The 21,704-nt window shown below is 33.4% G+C and overlaps 1 protein-coding gene across 7 annotated transcripts; it reads right to left on the bottom strand.

Moving 5' to 3' along the window:
* Positions 1-781: 781 nt before the first annotated feature.
* On the bottom strand, positions 782-7,335 carry LOC130976428 (pentatricopeptide repeat-containing protein At5g65560). 7 transcript variants are annotated; one of them, XM_057901296.1, is made up of 5 exons: positions 6,811-7,335; positions 6,427-6,471; positions 5,280-5,352; positions 2,229-4,901; positions 782-1,390 (listed from the first exon to the last, which is right to left on the bottom strand). In XM_057901296.1, exons 3-4 carry the CDS (start codon positions 5,306-5,308, stop codon positions 2,480-2,482), a joined length of 2,451 nt encoding a protein of 816 aa, XP_057757279.1. In that variant the 5' UTR covers positions 5,309-5,352; positions 6,427-6,471; positions 6,811-7,335; the 3' UTR covers positions 782-1,390; positions 2,229-2,479. The 7 variants fall into 7 exon arrangements, 6 of the variants coding, with proteins under 6 accessions (XP_057757279.1, XP_057757281.1, XP_057757280.1 ...); XM_057901298.1 differs by having other exon boundaries at positions 2,229-4,463; XM_057901297.1 differs by having other exon boundaries at positions 6,964-7,335.
* Between the last annotated feature and the right edge of the window lie 14,369 nt (positions 7,336-21,704).

Genomic DNA, 21,704 nt, shown 5'->3' with positions numbered 1-21,704 from the left:
AATTACAATGGCAACAATGTGATTCATTCTATTTCGAAATTTCTTCGGTGAAGAATGAAGTTGAATGAAGAATGCAATGATGTCTTTATTTTATATTTTTTCTATTGTAAAAGATACAATTTTCATCTTTCACTCAACGTCACTCTTAGGAAAATAGATCATCTCAATTGTTTAAAATAAAAAAATAGAAAATGTAAAATGTAATCTCTAATCCTTCATTGCTCTTTCTCTTATATTTATTTTTGGTTTCCTTATAAAATTAATGGTAAAAAATTACACTTTATCCCCCTTGATTTGTCGTATCTATATATTAGTTATATTTCAGATACAATATTCATCAACACTTATTCAAACGCATGTACTTATTCAAACGCATGTTCTTTTTGTGTCCAACTGTCTTATAAAAGATAAAAAAATTCTTCTTCGGTTGAATATATTTAAATATTTAAATTAAAATAAATTTAGATTGAAATAAATTTAAAAATAATATATATTATTAATTATTAAAATAAAAAATATTATAAATATTTGATATAATTAAAAAATATTAAACATAATTAAAAATTAATTTATAATTTAATATCAATAAAATACCATAATATTATTACAATTTATTTAAAAGATACTTCGTATTTATATATATAACATATCCTCGTGTTTTATAAAAATTTCAAATTCATGTCTACACATGTCTCATGTCGTATAGCATTACCCTTCTATTTCTACATCTTTTTTGGGCAGCAAAGGTTAGTGTTGGTTGATCCGACTCAACACTTGGTCAAGCAACAAATGGTCCGATACTGGAATCAATTATATAGCATCTTAATAATAATCGAAATTTACAGAATCAATCGAAATTATTACAACGAGGGAAGGAAACTTGCTGCTTTCCAAGATTTCCTGACAAAAAAATCTCCCTCCGTCCCCGACGAGAGAAATTCCAAGTTAGATGTGCTCCACGACCATTTATTAAATGACATTTCAACTTCAAGCATCACGGGTGCCTGCTGCAATCAAGTATAATTTATAAATGACATTCTGTTAGTACACCTTGGGGTTCCTTGAGCTGAGAAGTCTTTTCTCCAACGAAACAAAGGCTGCAAACCTGTGAGGTGTGATTCGCATGCTTCAGAAAACTGGTTCTCTTAGGGGGAAAAAAAACTTTCAAGTACGTATTTTGCACTTTGCTTCTTGGCTTCCTTCAACTTCTGTTCTATCACTGGCACTGGCAGAGTTAACTCATCTGTGGTGGTTAGATTGTGGATGTGTGCAACTGTAGCGGCACCAGCCAAAACGGCAAAACCCATGGTCCAAACCTTGTTGCCATAGCCCGGTAGCTTCAGCTACTCTTGATGCTTTCAAAATTTTAACTGCATTATTAACTATGACACTGAAAGAAGAAGAAAATAGATAAATTCAATATACAGCATAAAAAAGTAATATTTGGGCCAACACAATCATAAAATGTGACCATAACTTTTGCTATCAGAAATAACCATAACAGACTTTACGTCACTGCTTCACAGCATTGGATAAAGGGTAACTATTGTAGATTAAAAATTGCAACATTTCCTCAAAACAAATTAAATTCTGAAAGTGAGCTAGGAATACAGCGGTTGATGTCTGCTAAGGTAAATCAGCAACATTGTGGTGTTTAGAAAAGCATCTGATCACTGGTCATGGCACTGATACTCTGCTCAAATCTCAACTAAATGTGCCCCTTAATTTCCTAATAAAATGAAATACACAATTTCATAATTCAGTTTTACATTAAATAGGCTCTTGGACACATTTTTAATTATGATTCTGTAAAACTTAAACCCTAAAGAACAACTATTTCAATTAAAAGCCATTGAATACAAACAAATCTAGTAAATTCATTTACCCAAAAAATGTATAAGCCTTCTAAATTATTCTTTCAAATACCATGAACTCAGTTGTTTCTTCCATTTCACTCATCAAATCACAGTCATATTTACTACTAGTCATTCAGATAAATCAAGTCAATAAATAAGATACATAGCACAATGTTCAACTATATAAAGATTTAAAAGGTGAATGCCGATATAAGCTAAAAGTGGTCCAGAGAATACTTCAAAAAACAGAAAAACAAAAAGAAGCAAATGCATATCAACCTTACTTTTTATTTTATTTAGTTTAAGAAAATATAAATAAGGGTAAAAAAATAAAATAAAAATAAAAAATTGAGAAAGAGAAACCTAACTTACATCCTGATCTTCAAATCGCTTTTGATAGTGCCACAAATACAGCTAGCTGTCAAAATAACTATGGTCTGTGCATTCAAGAACCTGCCACTCTATTCATGAAAAACATGACTTCTAGTGTTGGTGATATTCTGATTTGAAGAATGGAAAGAATTTGATATTTGTTTTGAACTTGGCAAGCTTATAAACAATTAGTTGGAAATCTCTTCATTGTAGATGAGGATCAATCAAAAACAATAAAAATATCCACTATCTTATGTACCATCAAGTCCATCGATCAACATTGCATATGTAGAAGGATGAAATTGACAACCTATTTTCTCTGTGAGACTCAGAAACATTGAGTATTCGTCATTATAACCCCTCTTAAGTAAACCATCAATCAGAACTTTCCAAGCCATTTCATCATGATTATACTGACTACAAAGCAAAGTATGAAATAGTGATTTAGCCTTGTCTTTTCTCCCTTCATCACATAGCCCGCAAATAAGCACCTTGTAGGATTCTAAATGTGCCAAATAGCCATTCTCAACCATGGCATCTAAAATGCTCAATGCTTTGTCATACACTTCCAACCTGCAGCAACAACTAAGAAGTTCATTGTAAACAATCTCACTAGGAGATATTCCAGCTTCTTGCATGTCATTCAATAATCTAAATGCCACATTCAAGCGATCCACCTTGCAGAGTCCTATAATAAGCTTGCTGTAGGTATCGACATTAGGTTTGCAACCATGTTCAACCATCTTTTCAAACAGTAGAGATGTGATATCGAGATCAATTACATTCCAAACACTTGCTATACCTTTTGGAACAACACCAGGAACAAATGAACCTTCAACAGCACAACCATCTTTTATAGTTTGCATTTTCTTTGCCAAATGCTTTAAGAGAAATGCATATGTATAATGAGATGGCTCACAGCCAGCATCAAACATTCGCTTGAGAACACCAAAGGAGCAATCAATCAATTGCATGCACCCATATCCATCAATTAAAAATGTGTAAGTCAATGAATCAGGAAGGATTCCATCCTCCTTCATCTTGACTACAACATTCTCTGCCTCTTCCAACCTTCCTTGACTGCAGTATGCATGCACGAATGTCGTATAAGTAAATACATCAGGCTTACATCCTGAGGATATCATTTTGTTAAGAATTATATCAGCATGATCAAAGTCACCCTCTTTCAACATTTCAGAGATGATATTTGTATATATTTCAACTGTGGGAACTAAATTCAATTTTATCATTTCATCCATAAGCTGTAAAGCCTCATCCACCTTTTTCTCTGTGTACAAGCTGTCAATCAAGACATTGAAAGTGATTGTGTTTGGTAGACATTCCTCAGCAAGCATTATTTTGAACAGAGAATGAGCATCATCAACCTTCCCAACTTTGCAATACCCATGAATCAAAACAGTATACATAACTTCATTTGCCTTAAGATCTTTCTCCTTGATGGACTTAAAGAATTTATGAGCTTCTTCTACTCTCCCTTGTTTGCAGAGAGTATCTATAAAAATGCTGTAAGTCCACTGATCAGGAACAAGGCCATTTTCCTTTATCAAGTTAAGCAACCTATAAGCACTATCCAAATGACCCGCTTTACATTGACCATAGATTAATGAGTTGTATGTAACAATGGTTGGTGATAGGTTGCGCTCAATCATTTTATTAAGCAACCACATTGCCCGGTGCACTTCTTTTACTTTACAAAACCCACAGATCAATTCATTGTATGTACGAGCATTCGGATTACAATTATTTGACTCCATAAGGCTCAAAATTTGCAACGCATCTGCAGTTCTTCCCAATTTACAGTACCCATCAATTAATGCATTGAATGTGACCACACTAGGAACTAAACCTCTCTTCAACATCTGATCCAGTATTTTCCAGGCATCATCAGCATTACCTTCCTTACAGTAGCAATCAATTAACACAGTGTAAGTATGAGCATTAGGTTCACAACCTCTTCCACTCATTTCTTCAAACAGTTTCAGTGCATCCATTTTCCTACCTAAATAACACAATGCACATATCAAAACAGTGTACGTTCGAACAGTTGGAGAACAATTATCCTCTCCCATCTGCGCAAACAACTTCAACGCCTCACCAATCCTCCCTATTTCACAAAGCCCCTGTATGAGAGTCGTGTACGAAACCTCATTCCTTCGACAACTCTTATGCGGCATAATCTCAAACACCTTGTAAGCACCATCCACATCTTTGTTCCTACAATGACCCAAGATCAAAGAAGTGTAAGTGAACGTATCCAAAGAGAGACCAGCCTCCACAATCTTATTCACATACACATTTGCCTCAGACAAATCTCCTAACTTGCAATAACCATTCACCATTGTATTGAAAGTATAAATATTTGGCAAAACCATATCATCCAACATCTTTAGGTACAACATCCTCATCTCATCGATCAGCCCGAATTTCGACAACGACATTAGAATCAAATTATAACATTTAACATTGAGCTTGAATGTAAACCTCCCACCACCATCACCTGAATCCAATTTTTTCAAGAAGTCAAGCACAAACCTTACATCTTCTTCAGATTTTGCGGACTTAATCATCGAGATGCGAACACTCTCAGCGAAATGCAGTGAGCCATTACGCACTAAAATGGTGAGCAACAAAGCATAGGAAGTTGCATTGTGCCTGAAACCGGGTTGTTTGTTTGAAACCCAATTGAAGAAACCCAATGCAGTTTTGGGGGGGAGGTTGTGAGATAAGAGCCAAGAGACATGTGAAGGTGTGAGAGACGGGACAAGTGTGTTGAGTGAAGGGTGGTTTTGCCAATTTGGATGGGAAAGGATTGTGAGCAGCTGGGAGGGGAAATCAGGTGGATGAGGGTACACGGTGGAACCGAGGTGGGGAAGAGAAATGATTGAAGAGAAAGACCTTTTGAGGTGAGAAGACAAAATGGCATCTGTGAATAAGGTCAAGATGTTTCTCATGTTGGGGCATGAAAAGGTGTTAAATGATCCAGTTCATTCACTAATAGATTCATTCATAATCCTAATAAACCAAACTTACAGTTTTAGTCCACGGTTGTCAACAGCCATCTAGAAACAGATCCAGTTCCACCACTCCAATATCCTTCTGGTGTCTATGAGAGAGTAAAAAAAAAGGGCAATAAAAACAATAAAAATAGTTAACAACTCCAAAATTTTAGGCATGAAAATGAATGGAAAAAATATATATCAGGAAAATATAAACATTAAAAACATGCAGAAACATAGCAGGAAACTTGCATAAAAATAACATGAAAGTATGACAGAAAAGAAGCAGAAACATAGCCCAAAAAAATGCAGAAAAATCGAAGCCACATTGTAACAAGCAGAAAAATATACATGTGCTTCCTGCATGACCATGATAGAACTGATAAATTGGTAGTTCCAAGAAATGCCTCATGCAAGCTATCAGTCATATATGCCTTAATAGTAAATTTAGATTACATCACCGATTGTGTTGAAACTGAAGTATTAGGACAGTTAGCCAGGTACAGCTATGTACAAGCTAAAGACAGAATCAATCTTTTTTGGGTAAACAACAAAAACTACCAGTTTAATTGAATACCAAAAATATAGCTCCCAATGCTGCAATTACTGTATAATAGCAGTAATGTCAAGATATGCAGAAAAGTAAACATGTCTACTAAAAAAATCATACATGCATTAAACAGAGCATTGAAGTATCCAATCACCCTCTCTGAATACGAAGCAGCTAGTTACAATTTTACACTAAGTTTTCCTTACATAAAGCTATAAATACCTAAAGTTAACATCAAATAGTACCCAAAGGATGGGTAATTAGAATTATTTATGTCTCGATTGAACCATATTTTTGCTTTTCAAATTTTATTAGCAGAAGCTGGTGCTTCATCATAGTTGCAGCCAGTAAATTTACGATATTTTTAAAGAAAATATGATTCTGATAGTTAACACCAAAATTGGGCTAATCTGCCTCATATTGCGCTGCTTTCAGAAATTTGCAAGATATTGAAAATAGAGAAATTAATTAAGAAGGAAACATGCTTAAACACTTGAAATTATACAACTTATTTGATGCACAATTCTTTCTTTCAAATCAAGATAAGACAAATAATGCAATTCCAGAATGAGATCGAAACACATAAATAAAAGGAAATTAATTAGAAAGTAGGTGGCATGCATGTACGTACCTGGAGAAGAGGGTGCCAATTGAAGTATTTCCAAATTCAAATGCCCTAATCGAAGAAGAAAACAAAAAGCTTTAGAATTACGCCTAAGAGAACACAAATTGAATCATAAATAAGGGAACTCCATATTACACATAAAGCATAGCACAAATGCAATGCCACACACCATAGAAAAACAAAAACGCTTTGCCTTATCACAAACCTAGAATACAGCTAAGAAGAGGAAAACGATCTGAAACACAAATAGGCGTAAAAATTGCAGATAATAATTGGTGGCCATAACATGGATTTTGTAACTGTTCGATGTCAATGCAACAATACACCAGCGAGAATGCAGAGCAAAGCCCCCCAATTCGATTAACCAAAGTATGAATTAGAAGTCACTACCTCAAAGCAGAGGAGTCATGAAATGATGTTTCACAAACTACCATCAAGCCATAATAAGAGTGCAAACTTGACAACCATGGGTCCCAAATAAACAGTCACAGAGACAACTATGGAATATTCTAGGTGTGAGCCATCCAATCGGATTGAACGTACTTCTGAAGAACTTGTCGCACTGCCACTTCTTCTCGCCGTGGTTCCTGCTGAGTGACCAGGCCAGAATCCCTGTTGAGCATCGATTGAGTGACCTTCGACGTTCCGAAACCGGTTGAGTGACCGAAATGCTGTTGAGGAACTTCACCGTTGACCACCTTCGCCAGTCAGCACCATCTTCGACTTCCCGGTTCCAGAACTGCCGATGAGACCTTCGCCGAGAGAGAGAGAGAGAGAGAGAGAGGGTTACGGGAGTGAGAAGACTGAGGGCTACCCTCGAGAGTGGGACCGAGAGGGTTACGGCCGACGAAGAAGGAGAAGGGTGAGGGTTACCGTTTTTCACCTTCTTTTTTTTGTGTGTGTGTGTGTGTTTTCTTTTCGTTGTTTTTATTTTTTAGAAAAGGATAAAAAAAAATCTTCATCTTTTATCAAGAAGATGAATAAATTTTTACCAAATTAAAATAAAATAAAGGGGCCTGCTACACATACAAGTAAAAAGGCCGTACAAGTTTTACAAGTTATCAGCCCAAACTTCATTAACACGCGCATTAACTCATTTTGAATGGAGCGTAACTACACGCGCCCCACTCAAACGGTTCTCTTCGTCTTCTTCTTCTTCTCTTCTTCGTCTTCTTCTTCCTCTTCCTCTTCCTCTTCCTCTTCCTCGTTTTTTTTTCGATTTTCATGGTTTCTGAAATTTTTCTTATTCTTCTTGCTGCACGTTCTTCTTCCTCTTACTCTTCTTCTTCTCCTTTTCTTTCGTTTCTGCACGTTCTTCTTCCTCGTTTTCCTCTTTTTCTTCTTCTTCTTCATTTACGTCTTTTCTCTCTGTTTTCTCGTTTTTTTCGATTATTCATGGTAAAATCGTTTTTGAAGAAGAAGAAGCAGCAGAAGATGAGGAGGAGAAAGAGAAAGAGTTCTGAATTATGCATGATTTACAGGTACTATAATATGAAGTGGTGATCCAGATAGATTGGAACCCATATATGACGGTATGCATAGAGATCTGCATAATACACCCAAACACAGACTATAAATACACCCGATAACAAATTAAATTTACACCCCTGCTGCAGATTTTAACCCAACACTACCTGAAAGCCACTTGTTGTCCACAAGACCAAAATTAATTAAACTCTCTCTGGTGTATTCAAAATGTCTGATCTACAGGTACTATAATATGAAGTGGTGATCCAGATAGATTGGAACCCATATATGACGGTCTGCATAGAGATCTGCATAATACACCCAAACACAGACTATAAATACACCCGATAACAAATTAAATTTACACCCCTGCTGCAGATTTTAACCCAACACTACCTGAAAGCCACTTGTTGTCCACAAGACCAAAATTAATTAAACTCTCTCTGGTGTATTCAAAATGTCTGATTTACAGGTACTATAAGATGAAGTGGTGATCCAGATAGATTGGAACCCATATATGACGGTCTGCATAGACATCTGCATAATACACCCAAACACAGACTATAAATACACCCGATAAAAAATTAAATTTACACCCCTGCTGCAGATTTTAACCCAACACTACCTGAAAGCCACTTGTTGTCCACAAGACCAAAATTAATTAAACTCTCTCTAGTGTATTCAAAATGTCTGATTTACAGGTACTATAATATGAAGTGGTGATCTAGATAGATTGGAACCCATATATGACGGTCTGCATAGACATCTGCATAATACACCCAAACACAGACTATAAATACACCCGATAACAAATTAAATTTACACTCCTGCTGCAGATTTTAACCCAACACTACCTGAAAGTCACTTGTTGTCCACAAGACCAAAATTAATTAAACTCTCTCTGGTGTATTCAAAATGTCTGATTTACAGGCACTATAATATGAAGTGGTGATCCAGATAGATTGGAACCCAAATATGACGGTCTGCATAGAGATCTGCATAATACACCCAAACACAGACTATAAATACACCCGATAACAAATTAAATTTACACCCCTGCTGCAGATTTTAACCCAACACTACATGAAAGCCACTTGTTGTCCACAAGACCAAAGTTTAGCAGAAAATCATTCCAATTCCTATCAAATGAGTCTTTGCTATGAGAGTTTCATTTTCCCTCTCTGCTACATGTAATCAATTGATTCTTAATCTCATTTTCCTTTCTATTTGTGCTCCGAACTCTTGTAGAAAAACCTGCAACCTTGGTATAGTTTCTGTAAAACTTTCGAGCATCTTCAAGGGTGGTAAAGGTCATTCCAACCTTCGGAACAAACTGGTCATCAACAACAGAGAGGTTGCAGAATACACTATGTCAAAAACTATAAATACACCATGTCAAAACGAAGCTGGAGTTACAGAGAGAAAAACTAACGTCAATGACGAAGAACAAACCAATGAGAAAGGAGAGGAAAAGAACGATCGAAAAATCAGGGGAAGACGCGCGAGAAGAAGAACGATGAAATTTGAAAAGAAAGAAAACAAAGAAGGAAACAAATCTTTTAAATTTGGTAGTTATACAAACGCGGGATCTTTGTATGGCGCGTGTAAGTGACGTAGGAGTTGCAGCGTGTTTTAGCGGATTAGGCGTTAATGAACTTGTAATAGTTACAAGCCCTAATCGCTTGTATACTAAGCTTTTCTCTTTAATAAATTTTGAACAATTATAAATAGGAGACATATAACTATATAAGTCCTTTTAGGCAACATTTGATTTGTAGAATAAAATAAAACGCTAAATAAAAAAAATAAGACACCGACGCTAAAAATTATTCTATATATATATATATATATATATATATATATATATATATATATATATATATATATATATATATATATAGTGTTTGGTAAAGATGCATAAGATAATAAAATAAAATCTTGTTTTATGTTTAGATGAATAAAATCATAACTAAAACACAATTTAAAAGATGTTTTTATCTATTTAAATTAAAAATATCATAGAAGTCATTGAATTACAATCTAGTGTGCCTCTTAAATTGTTGCAAATCTACAAAATAATTAAGGATTTATCTATCTATGAAAATTAAATATGTTCTTAAATTCGGACTTTTGTCATTTTTTGAGGATTCCAGTCAAACATTTTTCAAATCCTTTTCAATCATTTTCAAATAGCAAATCATTTTTAATAATCAAACCGTTTTTAAATATCGAATCTTTTTCATATTTGTTTTAAACCAAATTCTGACATTAAAATAAGTTTAATATCAAATCAAATTTCAATATTAAATCTCTTATGTTTCAAACAAATTCCAATATTAAATCCTTTATAAAATCAATTCGTTTTTAATAACAAAACATTTCCAAATTTCAAGAAAACTAATTCGGCAACCATCAATTTAATAAAATCAATAACTCAAAATATTCAACCTTCTCAAAATAATTCCACCAGACAAACAATTATAATAATTCAGAGCAACTCAATTCAGTCTATAAGACTTACGAAATCACAAAAGTATACTTTTCGCATTAATATCGACTTGTAACAACTCTTGAAAGTAAAATAAGTTTAAGAAAAGCGCCTCTACCGCGTTCGCGGCTCAATTGCGCAACAAAACTCCATTTTCTCTCTACCTGCAATAGCGGCAGCCACAACCTCAGCTCCAAACCACTTTTGCAGCAACCACAGCAACTCTAATCGCAACATATAATAATCGAAACTCAATCTTATAACAATTAACGCCGCAAAACCTCAACGTAAGATAACAGAACAGCGACTAAAGGAGTTTCCGGAATGAAAACGTTTAACGCAACTAAAAAGAAACAACTGAGCCAAGTAGTGGTAGCTCTGGTGGTGGCTCTGGCAGCCACATCGACTTTTCCAGCAGCCAGTCACGGTCATAAGGCCTCCTCCTTCCCTGGCAATGATTCTCGCATCAGCACCACAAGCTCTCTCTCTCTCTCTCTCGCTCGCAAACTCTCTCTCTCTTCGCAACTCAACTCGACGACTGTAGTGATGGGATGACGGTGGCAGCACAGTAGGACGCGGTCTCCTCCCTTATGATCTCTCTCTTCTCCCTTTCTCTCTATTACTCACTATTTCCCTTTCCCCCTTTCTTTTCCCTCTACGTTCTTCCCTTTCTTTCTTTATTTTTTCTTTCTTTTCTCAGCATGTGTGTGTATTAGGAGAGGGTAGGGTGAGTGGCAGTGAGGGTTAGAGTAAAATTAGGTTTTGTTTAGCTAGAGTTAGGGGTGGATTTAGAGATTTTGGATAAAATTAGATTTTGGTAATTTTAATAAAATTAGGGTATATTGTATTAATTTGAAATCTAATTTAATTCCTTAAAATTACTTTGAAAATATTATTTATTGTATCAATTTACTAATTGGCTTTCAATCAAGTACTCTAGATATAAGATAATATAATTAAGTTTCTTCAAACTTAGAGCATTAAATTCCAGAATCTCAATTATTTAAACCAAATCATATAATATTCTTATTCTTTTATAGCTACTAAATTTTATAATTTTAAATATAAAAAATTATTCAATAATTATAAAATTAAGTAAAATTTATAGTTTAATTATCAAAACTTGATTTAATTACTTTTAATAAAATAATTTCTAAAAATAAAATCTTTAATGAATAAATAAACTGAAATTAGCTCATAATAAGAATTTTCGAAAATTTTGGGTCTTACATTCTACCCACGTTATAAAAATTTTTGTCTTGAAAAATTAAAATAATATATAAAACATTACATAGTTTCAATATTTTACTTTTGTATACTTTAGAAAAGTAAGAAGTCTTAGCATATATATAAATTTCCAAATAGCGGATAGGTCATAATACTTAAATATAAGGGAAGAGTGTAGTGTAAAGCAAAAGTTACAAGATAGGCTGAAAACAAAGAGATTACATGGTACCAACAATTTTCCTAAATTTGAAGAAACTCAATAAGATGTAAATTTTCAAGCTAGGTGTTTGCACACATCTTATTCATCCGTGATAATAACTAGTTTTTCACATCAAGCCTTAAGATTTCAACTTTTCACACTTTAACATAACTCACCATCACAACTCCCAACTGTACTTTATCAAATGACTCATCCGAAAGTTCTCAATCTCATCAATCACTTCGCAAAGTCACTACCGGTCACAAGCATAACATCGATAAAACTCTTTTGCGTAAAACACAGCTCCACAACATCTTGTGGCATCGCATATTTACAAACTTCACCTTCCATATTCACCAATCGTATCCTAAAAACTAACGTATCACTTGTTATATCTAAAGGTCGCACGTGATACTAAAACAAGTCTCGAGTTTACTCATAAGGATACAAGATTTTAGAAAGAAATGACAAGTGACAAAGATAGTACTTATTAGGATGTGAAAGAATGGATGAAATTGCAGGTAAATAAGGATGCACAAGCAATGAAGAGCGCCGAAAAGGAATCAATTGGCAACTTCGAGGATAACTCTTGAATCAGAGAAATTTGATAGGATCAATAAGAAGAAAAAAATCGTATTAGTTTAAAATAAATTCAAACTGAGTCGAAGAAGTATGAGATTTTATAGAAAAGGAATAACTAAAGACAATAGTGTCGTATAACAGTGGAACAACTTCAGATTACTACAAGGGTTTCTTAGCTCGTGGAGAAACATGAGATCAACAGCCGTGTTACAAGAGTCTTAACATAGTTAGAAATGTCAACAGATCAACATATACGTAAGGTACAAATTGTGAAGCAAGAAAATTTAAATTACATCTTAAGAAAAGGAAAAGGATAAACGACACGTTAAATTACACGGCACGAGTAGAATGCATAAACCAATACCGCCTAATGAAAAGGAGCACTTAACGTTTTCAAAGATTTAAGGATCCATGTCCTACCAAAACAATTTTCAAAGAGATAAGCGCGAGTATGTTCAAAAAGATACAAATCTCAGTAAGAGAAGAATAAGTAACAAAGATAAGATTCACATGAATTCAGAAGGTGGTGTAGGATTACAATTAAGCAACGATGTACAGACACGAGAAAATATTCCAAAAAGATTCATTTCGCTTCTTAACAAGAAATATTGAATCTAGGAAATCTAAAAGAAACAAGAAAAAGGTAATGATAAATTAGATTAAAATAAGCTGAAACCAAATCAGAGGAGCACAAAGTTCACAAGAATATGAAGAAATGGTTCGAGTCACCAACAAAAAAGAATGGTCAAAAGTCATAAAGTGTGCTAGAAGGAAAAATTGACATGCAAATAGGAAATAATTTTGATTTCAAAGAACTCCAATAGAAACTATAGAGGAGAACGGGGCAATTATTTACAAAATTCAAGAGAATCAGTAAAAACATAAATATTGCGTCATGTTAAAGCAAATTCGAGTCAAACTAGATTATGCAAGATTTGTGAAATGAAAATTAGTTATGTTAAGGATAAAATATTTTCTCGAAAACCTTGAAAGACACTTTACATAATCAAATAAGAATTTTCATAAAAGCAAAAGCGAGGTTGGTAGAAAATCAAGTTGTAATCCTAAGAAGGAATTTTGAATCTAAGAACTTCGGTAGGAATAATCAAGAGGAAGAATGGTGTATTCATTTAAACCGGATTTGTTGAGTTGAAAAGAATACTAGAAGTCAATGGTAGCATTTACAAAGAATGAATAATCTCAAGAAGGAATAAATTCATTTTCTCAAAATAAATACGAAAAGTATAAATAAGTTATTGCATCAAAACAACCGGAATTAAAATAAAATTCGCAAAGTTTGTAAAATAAAATTTAATTGGGTTACGAGCAGAAATATTCTCTTAAGAGTCTTGAAAAATACTTAGGTACAAAATCACATAAGAATACGTATAAAAATTGTGATAAGGCTAGAAGTAAATCAAGTTGTAGTCAAAGAAGAAAATCAAAGGTAGAAATTGTTTTCACATGTGTATAAAAGAATATGTGAGGCATTACAGATAAACATATTTAAACCATATAAAAAAATTTTTGAATCCATGTAGGGAAGTATAAGCTAAATTAAAAGTGATCTCAAAAAAAAATTGATGGATAATTGTGGAACAGAATTAGGCAGAGAAAGAGTCAATTCAAAACTTTATCAATCCAAAACAAGAACTCTAGAAATATACTGCAAAGAATGATGCATCACACCAAAACAAGCTCAGTTTACGTCAAGGAGTTACACAAATCACGCAGAGAAATTCAAGATTAGGAACTATGATGTCGAAAATTTAAGAGATAATCAAGAATATGGTTAGATCAAGATATACATTAGACATGAAACAAAAGAATCAAATTACATAGTTAGCTTAGATCGAATCATAACTTTCAAAGTTCAAACCGCTCAAGATTTAAGGATCACGCATCACGCCAAATCAGGTTCAAGATCAAATCAATGAGCACAGGATTCATGAAGAAGAGTATAATTAATGATAAAGACGGATATTTTTGAAAGACTCAAGCAAACTCTCAGGAATACAATCAAGCAAAGTTATGGAAGAATAATAAAATATGGTCGGAGAATGGTCAAATCATGGTTCAAGGAAGGAATCTGAGTCAAGAAACTTCAATGAGGGTAGTAAAGAAGAAACGATATGCCAACCTAAGCGACGTAAACAAGAATCATAAGTCGAACCAAGCACGAAAAGCGAACTCTAGCATCCCCGAACCATGTGACTCGCATTACCCATTACTTATCAATTCCAATTCGTCTATAGTAACCTATTAACTTTCCTGTACACACAGACCATCAACATTAAGTTGGCCAAACTTAACATCAACATATATGCAACGGTAAGCTAACAGCATTAATCAATAGACAGTCATGTCCATAAAGCTCTAATTCTTGTTTCCTAGACAAGACCTACAACACGACAAACACTCCAAGGGTGTAATGAAGCATAGTCAGTCCATTCTCAAGTCTCTAATCAAGATGAACTGCTCTGATACCATAATGTAATACCCTTACTATCAGAATATCATGCTTCTGGCTGCGCCACTCTGATAGAGAGAAGTATTACGACGACTTCATATATTTAGTAATAAAATAGGAGCCTTGATTCGAAACCGTATCACTATTTTCTTTTTAATAAACACGGAAATACTTCTTGACTGAAAATAAATAAGCATATACATATATATACAAAACTTCTTACTCAAGCAACTTACAAATATTATATACATACATGTTATTACAGTCACGACTCCTATCCCTCTTACAAGAATATAATAATAAAGGCGAGGAAAAATCTATAACATATGTGTACAAACAAAAATAGCATATCTAAGAACTTAAAAAAACTCCGCAAGCTTCCTCGTCCGTCCTGAAAAGATAAAGCTGTAGGGGGTGAGAACATCGTCCTCGAAAGGGTTCTCAGTAGAGGGTTTAAGAATTGTCATAAGAAGATACATATAAAGAAAAGAATTGATTTTAAGGTCGTGATTATCGTTTGTCCTATGAATCTTTTTAAAAACCAACGGCTAATCATCTAAAACCTTTTCAAAAACCAATATTTAATTATCTAGAAGATCCAAAACCTTTCTTTTCTTATAAGAAAATCTTAATCAGTTTCCTAGACTGTATGAATGACCAACCTGTTCTAAGCATAGGTTCATTAAGTCTATGCTGAACTAGCTTGATTTTTCATACTTTACTAACACCTCAATCAGAAACCAATCACGGTCCCCAACTCAAGCAACTCAATCAAATCATCACATCAGGAAAATAACCCTCAACTTCACCACCGCCAGTATGAGAGATCTCTCAGTTGCACACACATACATTACAAACAAGGAAAACACAGATAGAATGCAAATATAACAAGTAGAGCAAATAGCAGATAACCATAGTTAAACAAATAGGCAAACCAAAACAATGCACACCTAAGCAAAACATACAAATACATAAGATGCATGTCTGTCCTATGGTTGATGAGTCTCATCTGTCGGTTATATAGCCAACCCGCGTCCTGGTAGCTAACCATTGGACAGTCCCTCTGTGCGCGCATTCCCAAGCTCAAAAATAATATCCACAGAGTCAAACTCCAAGCTCAATTATAATATTCCATGGAGTCAAACTCCAAGCTCAACTATACTATTCCGTGGAGTCAAACTCCAAGTTCAATAATATTCCATTGAGTCAAACTCCAAATTCAATAATATCCATGGGACAAAACTCCAAGCTCAATAATATTCTATGGAGTCAAACTTCAAATTCAATAATATCCATGGGACAAAACCTCAAGTTATATATATATATATATATATATATATATATATATATAACTTGTAACTCGGGGAGTTAAAGTGCCCAGTCACATCTTGTGATAGAGGATCAACAATTAGTCTCGATGTCATCATTATTCATAAAAAATTTATCCTCTAAACTTAATTCATTCTTTTCTAAATAAATCAAACTCAAAATGAAATCGTTTTCTTAATAACTCAAAATCAAATCATAAAATCCTTAAACCCAAACCTTTCTAAATAACCGCATCAAACGAAGTCTCCAATTTTCAAAAAAATTTCAGCAGCATCTCTTTAAAACTCAGACTTTTGACACCCTTCAAGGGTCTCAACCAAACTTTTCTCAAACATTTCTCAATAATTTCCAAATAGCAAATCATTTTCAATAATCAAACCATTTTCAAATATCAAATTCTTTTCATATTTATTTTTATCCAAATTCCGATATCAAATCAGGTTCAATATGAAACTAAATTTCAATATTAAATCTTTTCCATTTCAAACAAATTTCAATATTAAATCTTTTCTAAAATTAACTCATTTTCAATAAAAAATTTCAAATCTCAAGAAAACCAATTCGGCAACCACCAATTTAATAAAATCAATAACTCAAAATATTCAAATAGTCAATAATTTCACCAGACAAACGATTACAATCATTCAGAGCAGCTCAATTCAGTCCAAAAGACTTACAAAATCACAAAAGTATATTTTTCGCATTAATATCGACTTATAACAACTCTTGAAAGTAAAATAAGTTTAAGAAAAGAACCCCTACCTAGTTCACGACTCAATTTCGCGACAAAACTCCATTTTCTCTCAGCTTGCAATGGCGGCAACCACAGCCTCAGCTCTAAACCACTTTCGCAGCAACCACAACAACTCTAATCACAACATATAATAAGTGAAACTCAATCTTATAACAATTAACACCATAAAACCTCAGCATAAGATAACAAAACAGCAACTAAAGGGATTTTCAAAACGAAAACACTTCTACAACTAAGAAGAAACAACTGAGCCAAGTAGCGGCATCTCCGATGGTGGCTCTGGCAGCCACATCGACTTTCCCATCAAACAGGCATGGCCACAAGGCCTCCTCCTTCCCTGGCAGTGATTCCCGCATTAGCACCACAATCTCGACAAATAAGGAGTGGCAAAGCTCAGCAGCAGTGAAACAGAGTAGCTCAACGGTGACCCCAAAGGCACCGTGTAACTCGCGGGCGACAACAGCAGTGGCATAGTCGCATCCTTCCTCCCTCGCATTGTGTTCCTTTCGCGTCGGACTCCTCTTCCCAGCGACCCAGTTATGGCGGCGACGAACCATAACCGTGGCAAGGTCTGCGACGACAGTGCGGCGGTTCCAAGTTCACATGACTTTCGCCCTCCACGTCGCTCTCTCTTTTCACGACTCAACTCCACGACGACGACTCGACGGCCGCAGTGAGAGGATGGCGGTGACGGCGCAACAGGACGCGGTCTCCTCCCTTCCAACCTCTCTCTTCTCCCTTTCTCCTCTGTTGCTCATTGTTTCCCTTTCCCCCTTTCTTCTCCCTCTCCGTTCTTCCCTTTCTATCTTTTTTTTTCGTTCATTTCTCAGCATGTGTGTGTATTAGGAGAGGGTAGGGTGAGCGGCGATGAGGGTGAGGGTTAGGGTAAAATTAGGTTTTATTTAGTTAGAGTTAGGGTTGGATTTGGAGATTTTGAATAAAATTAGAGTTTGGCAATTTTAATAAAATTAGGGTATATTGTATTAATTTGAAATCTAATTTAATCCCTTAAAATTATTTTGAAAATATTATTTATTGTATTAGTTTACTAATTGACTTTCAATCAAGTACTCTAATTTAAAATATATAATTAATTTTCTTCATTAATAAAACTTAGAGCATTAAATTCCAAAATCTCAATTATTTAAATCAAATCATATAAAATTCTCATTTTTTTACAGCTACTAAGCTTTATAATTTTAAATATAAAAAATTAATCAATAATTATAAAATTAAGTAAAATTTCTAGTTTAATTATCAAAATTTGATTTTGTTATATTTGAAAATTTTTTTTAATAAATAAATAAACTGAAATTAGCTCATAATAAGATTTTTCAAAAATTCTGAGACTTACACACATCAATAACCATTTGCTCCTTAATTTTTTTCAAAAAATACCAATTTAATCCTTTCTTTATATTAAATTATCATTTAACCTCAATCTTTTCGATAATTACCTTTTTTCCTTAAAGCTTTAGACTTACATTATTGTCCTTAAATTTTATTTTAACGACCATATTATCCTTAAATGTCTCAATTGCATTCTTATCTTTGAATTTTTTCATAATGACCACGTTGATCCTAAACTTTATCTTAATCATTATTTTACCTTTAAACTATATTATAATTATATTTTTATCCTAGATCTTTTTATGAAATTATCTTTGCCTGTTTATTCACTTATGTATAAGGACTTATTTCTCTTTCCAATAAATTTCTTCTTGCTTTCTAAATTTTTTTAAATTATAATTTGACCTTTAACTCATGACTTAGAAACTTTTAGTCACTTTTCTTGATGGATTTTAGGCTTACACATATTTTTTTGCATTAAATTTTATTTTCTAAATTTTCTTCTCATAATTTAAAATATATCTAGCTTACCCTAACATTTTTTTATTTGTATTTTGATCCCAAATACATTAAACATAACCATAAAGTTCTCAAAATCTTTTAATTTTATTTATAATTCGTACTAATCATCAATTCAACATTCAAACATCATCAATTACACATTTAAGCATTCAAATCTATCAATACATCATCATTTACAATTAGCATTCAATCAAATAGTTTACAAAAAAATATTTTAATCTAATTTTTACCTCAAATCCAAATTTGTATTACTCTCTAATGGTTCTTATAGCATCCAAATATACCTAATTTAAATCAAAAACCATTATTAGCTCACAAGACGCCTTGATAGAAGAATTCGTAAAGGAAAAAAAAAGAGAAAAAATTCTCTCATCTTTTGAGCTTGAAATTTAGCTTTGATTTTTTACTCTTTAGAGGTTCAAAAACATATTTCATAAATATAGAAAGATGAAAATGGATTATGCTTCTCTTTAGGCATATAGCCAAAACTTTAGAGGAGAAAATGAGGGGATTTTCTTGACTAAGCTTCATGAAATTGATATAGATGAGAAGAAAATGAAGAGAGAACTTGATTAATCAAAACAGAATTTTGATTAGAACCTTGAATCTTTTATGAATCAAGCTTGAAGTGAAACATACTTAACTTAGCTTATCTTTTTCTCTCATATTTTTGGAAGTGAAAGGAAACAAAATGAGATATGATAAGGGAGAGAGAGGTGCATGAATTCAATGTAGAGATAAGGATGAGATGTGTAGCTCAGATTAACTTGCAAGAGATAATTATCAAGTGATAATCATTTAAGAACATATTTTTATTTTATCTGGTCAATTGTTTGGCTCTTTTACCAGTGTCAAAGTCATTGACAATGAGATGATAAATCATCTTAACTCTAAAATATTTTGGTGCAATTTACTTGTTCTAAGAATACCGTTAAAAATCTCTTACTTGCTAAATTTTGACCTAGTAATTATGTGATACAAAAAGCTTTTACTATTTATTAAAAAAATATTACTTTTATAAATAGTAAACTTATATATTTTTATTTTTGATACGTATTTGGATCATTAAACTGAGTCAAATCATGATACACAAAATTACAGAAAGTTCTGAAATTTTGTGAAATGTAAAATTAAATTGTTACATGAATTTTTTACGCAATTAAATTCTATTGTCATTATTATTAGTACTTCTTCTAAAATACATCAATTACAAACAGCTCAAACAATTAAAAATTCAAAGAAAATGTGCAAATCAACTAAGCATGTTGCAAAGAGTTAGGGATATTCGATGGAGCTCTCACTTTAATTTTTTGTAGTTTGCTAAAAATGTTCACTCCTACCAACATTGTTCGCAATAATATTGTAACACCCTACCACACAGAGTCTTACACTTAAGTCGTAAAGCAGAGGTGGCGAGGTGTTACAATCTCTAAAAGTAAAATACATACATAAATATAGTTGAAAGGATTTATAATTAGGAGCCTTGAAGAAAAAGCTAAGCAAAAGCGAAAATAGAAAATCGTATCACACTCGCAAGGTTCATCGTAAACGGATAGGTAAGATCAAAAGAAGACTAAAAACATAATATACAGATCGGAGTTCCAAAACACATATCTCAAGCTCCAGACTCGACCTATGAAGCTAAGGTCGGCCAGAGTATGTAGTTATATATATTTATACAACCCATAATATAACTCAAACTACAGAATAAATACCTGTTTCTCCAAGTCAACCTCTAGGATGGACAGGAGAATCTATATACATATATACATAGCATCAATACAAAATACAGCAACCCAAAATAACCAAACTTCGCTCGCACAAGAAACTCCAAATGCTTAGCGAGGTGCCTCTCGCTCAACATGGTAAAGGTGCCCACATAGTTAATATAAAAGGTCTTGTTAAAGCAAGAAGCATTTCTAGAACTCCGACACTCAAATTTTAGCTTAAAGATTCAACTAAATCAGAAATTAAGTAAGTTATCTAAGGTATTTCATGTTCTGAATCTAACTTTAACCTAACACTCCACTTTCTGTCTCCTCCAATCCTCCAAATAACCGGTGGAACAACCCCCCTCACACCTCCACCAAGAGGTGTCTCATAGAAAACATACTCATACAATTCAAGCAAGGAAAACACAAATAGAGGTGCAACTACAGCAAGTAGAACAAGTAACAGATAAGCAGAGTTAAGCAGTTGATCAAACCAAAATAATGCACACTCAAACAAAACAAACAAATGCATGTGATGTTGATGCATGCGCATTACGTTGTGTTTTATATACTTTTTCATACAAGAAATCAATGCTTAATGCTTAATTATGGAAGTGTTTTGGTGCTTAAGTTGTATATTGCTTTGATCTCTTTGATTTAATTAATTTTGGGCCTCTCAAGTGGATTTATCACTTATTAGCCTATTTTATTTTCTTTTTGAATTTTTTATTTACAAACAATATCTTTTAGATTTAGAATTTATTATTTTATGTTATTTTCGTATCAAATTAGGTTAGCATATAAGGAATAAGATCTACCCTTTAGAGAGCATGAAGGATTTTCTTCCTTCTGCATTTTTCAGAACCATGTTTTCTCTATAAATTATAAGCAATTAAACCTTCTGGTTAAGTTTAGGAGCTCTGTTTATTTCTATGGATTGAGATTATTATTCTTCTATTTTAATATATGTTTAATTCAATTCAAAGATGTTGTTTTCGTTCTTAATCTTATGAATTAGGTGGAACGAGAGTATGACCCTTTTCTACACGAGTTCTTGTGATTCCGAGAGAGCTATCTCGCTTGAACTACAGCTTGAAAATACTCCTCCTAAATTGCTAATTCCATGAACTAATTGGGATATGTGACTGGTGCACGGAATTGTGATCACACTTTTCACAACTCCG

This window comes from Arachis stenosperma, chromosome 4 (genome assembly GCF_014773155.1).
Source record: "Arachis stenosperma cultivar V10309 chromosome 4, arast.V10309.gnm1.PFL2, whole genome shotgun sequence".
NCBI lineage: Eukaryota > Viridiplantae > Streptophyta > Magnoliopsida > Fabales > Fabaceae > Arachis > Arachis stenosperma.
This window is presented reverse-complemented; position numbering and strand designations above follow the sequence as displayed.

Bases quoted from the DNA above. Each gene is read 5' to 3' on its own strand.
- LOC130976428 (XM_057901293.1), bottom strand. From the start codon at position 5,200: ATGAGAAACATCTTGACCTTATTCACAGATGCCATTTTGTCTTCTCAC.